Source organism: Pectinophora gossypiella, chromosome 11, assembly GCF_024362695.1.
Source record: "Pectinophora gossypiella chromosome 11, ilPecGoss1.1, whole genome shotgun sequence".
Lineage (NCBI taxonomy): Eukaryota > Metazoa > Arthropoda > Insecta > Lepidoptera > Gelechiidae > Pectinophora > Pectinophora gossypiella.
Window position 1 is genome coordinate 1,674,214 of NC_065414.1, and position 8,790 is coordinate 1,683,003.

The 8,790-nt window shown below is 43.5% G+C and overlaps 1 protein-coding gene across 1 annotated transcript; it reads left to right on the forward strand.

Annotated features, from left to right (window-relative positions):
- The first annotated feature begins 119 nt into the window (after nucleotides 1–119).
- Nucleotides 120–8,544, forward strand: LOC126370707 (sorbitol dehydrogenase-like). Its single transcript, XM_050015721.1, has 8 exons — nucleotides 120–1,871; nucleotides 2,604–2,637; nucleotides 3,703–3,836; nucleotides 4,528–4,718; nucleotides 5,499–5,683; nucleotides 6,232–6,410; nucleotides 7,878–7,999; nucleotides 8,368–8,544. The coding sequence occupies exons 1-8, from the start codon at nucleotides 1,821–1,823 to the stop codon at nucleotides 8,516–8,518; spliced, it is 1,047 nt and encodes a 348-aa protein (XP_049871678.1). The 5' UTR covers nucleotides 120–1,820; the 3' UTR covers nucleotides 8,519–8,544.
- Nucleotides 8,545–8,790: the final 246 nt, after the last annotated feature.

The following is an 8,790-nucleotide window of genomic DNA, read 5'->3' on the forward strand; positions in this document are numbered from 1 at the left end:
ATTTAAGAGCTGCGCTCTTGTCGGTGGAGTAATCGCCATTCCTGTCTTCTTCCCGCCAAATCCTTCACCTCCTGATACGACACGACCTGCACCTTCTCTTTCATTTGTTTCGTAAATATTCTCCTAGGTCTACCCCTACCTCTCTTTCCTTCAATTTTACCTTCTATGATGTTTTTTTTTATAAACGAATCGTTTTGTATCACGTAGCCAATCATATTTCCTCTCCGGTTCTCTATATTCTTTATTATGGTTCTTTTTTCTTCTACTCTTTCCAGTACTTTTTCATTTTACATAAGTAAGTAACGTTTATTTACCTACCTATCCTACCCATTACCACACCCCGCACATTCCATGCCGACGAATTGAGGACCTCCTTCTTTTTTTGAAGTCAGTTAATAAAAATAGTGTGTCAGTTAATAGTGTGTCAGAATTGAAGCAAATGGAATTATATTGTCTCTGCTTACCCCGGTCGGAAATAGGCGTGAGTTTATGTATGTATGTATGTTAATAAAAATAAAAACCAATCTGAAGAACTTCTCCTTGATCTTGGCAACCTCCTGGTTGATGCTCTTGGGTTCCTTCCCAGTATCTTGTACGCCAGGTTGGGCCGGTTGAAACTACTCGGGAACCATTTACACTGCATTACCTGCGGGCTTAGCACCGTAAGCGCGCGACTCTTTCTCGCCTCGACGTCACCCGTCACTCTCTCACAGTACTGCACAGAAAGAGACAGATGGTCTCTGTCGCGGCGAGAAAGCGTCGCGTGCTTACGGTGCTAGGCTCGCTGGTTACAAAATGTATTACTTACCTAGTTCTTAAAGAAAAATATAAAAACTTACTGGCAATAGCTCGGTGGCGCAGCGGTAAACGCGCTCGTCTGCGATTGTTGAAGTTTAGCAACTTTCGCAAAGGCCGGTCATAGGATGGGTGACCACAAAAAAAAGTTTTAATCTCGAGCTCCACCGTGCTTCGGAAGGCACGTTAAGCCGTTGGTCCCGGCTGCATTAGCAGTCGTTAATAACCACCAATCCGCACTGGGCCCGCGTGGTGGTTTAAGGCCCGATCTCCCTATCCATCCATAGGGAAGGCCCGTGCGCCAGCAGTGGGGACGTTAATGGGCTGGTGATGATGACTGGCAATATATGCGGAATACAGCAATAAAACGCACACTTTTTGCCTTATCCTCTCTAACCCTGACATGCCACCCTAGCCTAGCCTTTCTTATTTTTTAAAACTGCCTTACTCCCATTCATTAACCATCCTTCTTATTTTATTTTTTTGTAGGTAAGTGTATTGGAGACTAGAGCCCTATCACTTTGAAGGGTTATTTACTCTGGTGTTATAATAAAACGATACGGACTCTAAAACTGGTAATTACTTATTGTTTTTATGAGAATAATAGAAAAAGGGTGTTGTCAACTGTACCGCCGAGATCGTCGCAGTATCCTCGTAGCGAGGAGCGCGCAGATCCGTTGCTGTAATCTTGTAAAGGCGCGCAGGCGCGTTGCGCCTCTTATACCGCTCGTAAGTCCGGGTGGGTTTAAATGTCACAACCAGTAAGTACCAAGGGTTCGAACCAACGCTTCCCGTTTGGGATGCAAGCCCGTGTACCTACTACATGGCCACATCTGATAAACAGATAAGTAACATGTCAAACATAAATATTTTGTTCGTAAGAAATTTAATCTTATCATCCTATTGTTTACAGGTCATAAAATAAAGTTTATCTGTATTTGTTTAAAAATAACGAAATTACTTACATAACTCTTGATGTTACATTTGATTTAAAGTAGTGTACGATTGTATATTGGAAGTGAAAGATGGCGGAAAATTTCGCAGCTGTGATTCATGGGCCCAATGACGTCAGAATTGTAAGTACCTTCACTTACTATGGGTTTATTTAGAGTAAGTATTTACTTACATGCATAACATACTCGTAGCATCATACCTATGTATGAGGAGCTCGGTGGCGCAGCGGTTAACGTGCTCGGTCTGCGATTGTTGAAGTAAAGCAACTTTCGCAAAGGCCGGTCATAGGATGGGTGACCACAAAAAAGAAGTTTTCATCTCGAGCTCCTCCGTGCTTCGAAAGGCACGTTAAGCCGTTGGTCCCGGCTGCATTAGCAGTCGTTAATAACCATCAATCCGCACTGGGCCCGCGTGATGGTTTAAGGCCCGATCTCCCTATCCATCCATAGGAAAGGCCCGTGCCCCAGCAGCGGGGACGTTAATGGGCTGATGATGATGATACCTATGTTCATGAGGGGGCTTCTGCATATATACCAAGTATAAACAGTATACTTATGTATACGAGGTAGTTTCCAACTGGTCAAAGCAGTTACTTTTGGCGGGGTTGTCAAGCAGACCCGGCTGACCACCTTTGTGAAATAAAATGTTTAAGAGTGCGTGTCTGTTACCTGCTACTAACTTAAATAAGATTTATTTTCTGCTAACAGAATATGATTATATACTTACTAAATATTTATTATTGTACTCTACCATACAGGTGTTTCTTACGGCAAATAGCCGCGTGCCCTCGAAGCATGAAATCATCTTCCTTTTTAAACATTATACCACTCACTGAACTTATTTCGTTATTTCAGGAAAAATGGCCGATGCCTCAAATGAACGAAGACGGTGAGTATAAAATCGAAACGGTAATAATAAGTATACTGGTTAAAAACGCCACATCGAAGCAATTCATTAAGAAAGCAATATTGCAATTTGACATTTGCGCATATAAAAGTAAGTGCGCAATGCAAACAAATGTCAAATAGCAATATTGCTTTCTTAATGAATTGCTTCGATGTGGCGTTTTTAACCAGTATACTTATTACTACCGTTTCACCATTTCCGTAGCGCTATGCCCTTATAACGGGGCCCGCTTACCTAACCCGAAGATTTGATAGGTCCGGTTTTCTATAGACGCGACTGCCTGTCTGACCTTCCAACCCGCGCAGAGAAAACCGGCCCAATACAGGTTAGGTCACATATCTCTGTAACGTATTTCTCGGGAATGTGATAATACACCTTCAAGAGATATAGTGGTTTATGACTTCTTAAGATGAGATACGTCACTTGGCAACATGGTTGTATCTGGATGGTGTGTCACTACCAAAGTCTACCACCAGCACAATGATCTTTTTGGCGCGCTTTTCCTTTACTGGAGGTTGGCGATCAGCTCATGGATTGTGTCTCTCCCTAGCCACATGGAGTAGCTCTTCGACTGTCGCCACATTCGTCCAGTCCTTGAAGTTGTCCAACCATATCATCCTGGACCTTCCGACGCGTTAACAATCCAAGATTTTGCTACGATGAGCGACATTCCAAGCTACATTCCCAAACAAAATAGATGGCGCTGTTTAACTCCTACGTCATAATTAGGTACCTATTTTCTCATAGCTTGGGTTCATAAGTATTTAATACTTAGATACTTACTTAATGGCACAAGCAGATATTTTGGTCATAATAATAATGATTGGACGATTATCTTTGTGCGTGGGTGTAATAACGAAGGTCATCATTTTATACTCAAAAACAAAGATAAAAGATGCATACCTATGTCTGAAATCCATGAAATTGGAAGGATTGAAAGCATCGTTGAGCAGTGCTATCTATATTTTTATTAGGGAACGTAACTCTGGAAAGTACCTCATCAACTACTGCTTAATGTTATGTTTACTTCTAATTCCTTCGGTCCAGAGGTGCTAATAAAGATGTCCTGCGTGGGAATCTGCGGGTCGGACGTGAAAATCTACACGACGGGCCGTTGCGGTCATGACGTCATCACAGAACCGTTCGTCATGGGACACGAGGGGGCTGGCACTGTTGTTAAGGTATGGGTACTTCGCAAATGCAGTATCACTACACTTCTTCTATGTTGTGGGTGCGGAGCTCTACGACTCATTACCGTTTGGTGTCAGGATTCAATGTCCGTGAAAGTGTGAAAATATGTGGAAGAGATTAGCTAAAATGTGTCGGATGTCTTACTTACTGGATATGCCTGACGCTTTGAAGACCTACATGCGAAACGCCTTGCCAAGAAGACCCAGCGAAAGTCTACCTACAATTATACCTACCACAACAGTGGCCAACTGCACTGTGCAATCTGTAACCATACCTTCGAGGCAAAGATGAGGTTTGCGAGCTACATCAGTGCCCACAAAAGACTAATTCCAAGGCAGGCCGTCGGCGGATGTAATGCTCTCTCTTCTTTGTCCACCCTTCTTCCCAGTTTAGCTGGCGCCAGAGAACTCTGTTCTGGCTTGTCTCTGTACTCAGATTTTCCACTCGAATCTCTTTCTGCATATTTGACCATCAGGTAGAAGGCGGTCGGCCTCTTCCACGCGGTCGATCAGTTTAAGGCCTTCTTAAGTGATCGTCTTCGCGTCTCAGGATATGGCGTACCATCGCAACCGGCTTTCTTTCACCTTTTCCACAATCGATGCAACCCTAAACGAACCCCTGACATATTCGTAGTCGGCGGATGTAATGAAATATCTGAAATTCTGACTGGTTTATTTTCAGGTTGGCGAAAACGTGACGAACCTAAAAGTAGGCCACCGTGTAGCCATAGAGCCGACGCAGCCGTGCCGCCGTTGCGAGTACTGCAAACAGGGTAGATACAACCTGTGTGTGAAGCCTCACTACTGCTCGTCCATGGGCGCGCCGGGGAACCTCTGTCACTACTACACCCATGTCGCTGACTTCTGTCACAAGTGAGTTGGTTGTACGGTCTCGAGCATTAATATGTGTACACTTTAGTACCATGTCACATTAACTTTTTTGACAAATTGAACTGTAAGTCTCACTAAATGTCAAATATGTTAGTACGACAGAGTCCTAAAGTGGGTACATAATATTGGTCATGACTGTACTTCTCATGGAAAAATAAAGAAACAATGATAAATGTAAAACTCAAGTTTTGTCAAATGGTAAGAAAAATAAGTACCTACGGACTGAAGCATTCCGTCAGTAGTTCTCATGAAGATTGTCTCTTCATTGATTCACTTTGGATCCAAGACTCACTGTGGTCCTATGGTACACTGGCTTGGTTCACAAACTAGGAGCGCCGTACTCTGGTACCGGACTTACACCAACAACTTACGGCTCACCTGTCACGTTGGTCTAACATAGGTCACGGGAACCGGTACGCTGTGGGTACTTAGTTCATCTTGCGATGGATGTACCTCTGACCCCATATAGTCATAAAAAGAAAGCGCATCACACAAAATTCTTCTTCGACGTATCTATCCTTTAACAATATACCTACTACGTAGCCAATCAAACACAAATAGTAATCATCATCATCATTAAGAGCCACGCTCTTGTCGGTGTAGCATTTTCCATTCCAGTCTATCAAAGGCCAATTCGTTGACTTCCCTATAAGACACGACGTTAACCTTTTCTTTAATCTGTTCCATGTAAGCTCTTCTTGGTTTTCCCCCAACAAACAAATAGTAATAGTGCTCATAAAACCTGAATATTCTTTTTACCAGGATACCAGAAAACCTGAGCATGGAAGAAGGCGCAGCCGTGCAGCCGCTAGCGATCGCGATGCACGCGTGCAACCGCGCCGGGATCAGAGTTGGTGCCAACATTGCCATCCTGGGAGGCGGGCCCATCGGCGTGCTTTGTGCCATGACTGCTAAGGCTATGGGGGCTAGCAAGATTCTTATTACCGGTCAGTATTTACAAGGTGCAAGATAGTTGCCTCCCCGAGCGACGTTCTGAACTCTTCTTTCCAGATATTTCCCGATCTATTGTAAAGGGCCCGGTCTTTGTTTTTATTCTACTCCTATCGTGTGGGTTGTGATGTGGAGTATCACCCTCGACCCTGGTGTCAGGGTTACTATGAAGCCGCCAAAGGCCCCTGACATGGCTCATGTAACGTCTACTTCCATCAGTAGTAACAGGGACCAGCGGCTTAACGACCCTTCCGACGCACGGATCATCTTACTTTCGGACAATCAGGTGATCAGCCTGTAATGTCCTAAACAAACTAAGGACCACACAGTAATTTTTGTTATATGTCCTTACCGGGAATCGAACCCAGGACCTCCGGATCGTGAGCCCAGCGCTCAACCACTAGACCACGGAGATCAGTGATTATTTAGGTAGGAGATGTGAATGCATGGGATTAACTGTCTAGGAACTGATATTAGGCAGCCACAGAATATACGCACTTATACGCGTTTTTTTTTGTATGGAGTGTGCTTTTGAACTTCTCAGACGTGGTCCAATCCCGGCTGGACACAGCCAAGCAGCTGGCAGCAGACCACACTCTACTGCTGAAAAAGGACTCTTCCGATGAGGAAGTGGTGGATCAGATAGTAGGCGCGCTGGGCTGCCGGCCTGACGTCACGTTTGACGCATGTGGGTATGCGTCTGCGCAGAGGATCGCTATGCTGGTAAGTGTAAAAGATAAGTTTTAACCTCGTAAGGCCTAGCTTTTCAGACAATTTATTTATTTATTTGTTGCATGTCACATAAACAATGCATTTTAAAAGAACTTAAGGCCTTACTACTTAAATGCAAAAAATTACTATCTTCTTCTTCTATCGTGTGGAACCCACACGAGGTGAGGTGGATTACCAAAACTTCAGCAACCCTGGTGTCAGGATTATTATTGAGCCGCCAAAGGCCCCTGACATGGCTCATGTAATGATTACTCACATCAGTAAGTAGTACCTAACCGGGACCAACGGCGTAACGTGCCTTCCGAAGCACGGATCATCTTACTTTCGGACAATCAGGTGATAAGCCTGTAATGTCCTAAGCAAACTAGGGATCACAAAGTGATTTTTGTGATATGTCCCCACCGGGATTCGAACCCGGGAGCTCCGGATCGTGAGCCCAACGCTCAACCACTGGACCACAGATGCCGTTAATTTACTATGAAAACTAAGTATATATAGAAGCAACGTTCTCTGCACCATTACGAGCTTGGGGTTGATTAACCTCAAACAGAATGCTTTTAACTACTTGTCATCCTGGCCACTGTCTACTTCCACATGATGGACGGTCACGAGCATTAATATGTATACACTTTGGTACCATGTCACATTAACTTATTTAACAAATAGAACTGTATGTCTCACTAAATTACTAATTAGTTATTTAATTATTATTAATTATTTTAGTTGAATACAGGCACTTATCAGTGAAAACTGCCTGCCTGAGTTAATAATAATAATAATAAATGTCAAATATGTTAGTGCGACAGAGTCCTAAAGTGGGTACATTATATTGCTCATGACTGGACATTATATCCATCTCCATTGTTTTCTACCGTGTGACTTACGTGGATCCACGACGTCGACAGGGTGTAGGCATATAATTAAGAATAATATGACGTACAGAAAGGTAACTCCGCCCCGCTCCAATTTGTATCGCCGGCGACCTTACCCCCTCTGGGTCTAACTTTAGTCATCTTTAGTCTTGAATGGCCGTAAGCCGCATAGGACTAAGGGGAAGAGCGGTTCGCTCGCACTTAGGCCGGGTTTTTTACTGACGCGGTGATGGGCGAAGAAGAGCGGAGATGTGCGGATTTGACCAATCACAGCGTTCGAGAGAGCGAAAAACCAAGACGCTCTGTCACTTTCTCCCTCACGGTGATTGGTCGATTCCTGCACATCTCCGCACAGCTCCGCTGAATCAGAAGAATCATTGTATAAGAAAACCAGGTATGCTCATTCTCGCGATAAACGCTGCGTTACACGCAATGCGATTAACGCACATCATTTCAAATCAGGTAATGTAACTACAAACCATTGTTTTACGCGGTTGACGCAGCGACAAGTGCAGTTCTTAGCTGATATAAAATAATATGTGCGTTAATCGCATTGCGTGTAACGCGCGCTTAAATGTTGTTTCAGGTGACAAAAACAGCGGGAGTGGTGTTAGTGGTGGGGATAGCTGATGCTGTGGTCGAGGTGCCGCTGTCGCAAGCGTTACTACGGGAAGTCGACATTAGGGGTTCCTATAGGATCGTCAACACGTAAGTTGCATACAATACAAATACACTTTATTAAGTACATGGCAAATGGTCGCTTAAAGCGATTTCTTCCAGACAACCATAAGGTGAGGAAAAATGTAAAAAAATTGAAAGACATAACACATGCATAAGATCACGCCTATTTCTCTTTGGGGTAGGCAGAGCAAACGGAATTCGACTGACTACGATCCTGACTTTAGATGTAAAACAACCGATTTAAAACGTTTTAAACCTAATGTTGCTGTTTTAAACCCCAAATAAAACGTTTTCAATCGTTGAAAACTCCCATAATTTGAGAGCCCTGTCACACCCTGTATATAGTTGTAAGCTTATGTTATGTTTAATAACAAACAAGTATAATTATGATCCAGGTATCCAGCGGCGCTGGCGGCAGTATCAAGCGGCGCCATCGCCCTCAAGTCGTTCATCACGCACCACTTCAACATACAACACACGCGGGAAGCACTTGCGCTTGCGCACAGCGGCGACGCCATGAAGATCATTATACATGTAGACAAATGATATGAATATAAGCCCTGTCACTTCAATCTTTCTCTTCAATCTTTCCTCAATTATAACTTAAAAGAAAAATCGACTTTATTATTACTATCCTGTGATCGTTTTTTGTATGGGTCTCATATTGATTCACAATTCACAAAGAAGACACACGCCACAGTTTTTTAACAGTCTATGGTATGCAAATAACGATCACAATGTCGTAATAATAAGATCGATTTTTCTTTGAATGATGACAATCGTCGTGTGATTGTCGTTTTCTGACAATCAGTCTATGG

Bases quoted from the DNA above. Each gene is read 5' to 3' on its own strand.
- LOC126370707 (XM_050015721.1), top strand. From the start codon at position 1,821: ATGGCGGAAAATTTCGCAGCTGTGATTCATGGGCCCAATGACGTCAGA. The intron at 3,837-4,527 runs GTATGGGTACTT...GTTTATTTTCAG, and splicing joins GGGCTGGCACTGTTGTTAAG to GTTGGCGAAAACGTGACGAA. The intron at 4,719-5,498 runs GTGAGTTGGTTG...TCTTTTTACCAG, and splicing joins GTCGCTGACTTCTGTCACAA to GATACCAGAAAACCTGAGCA.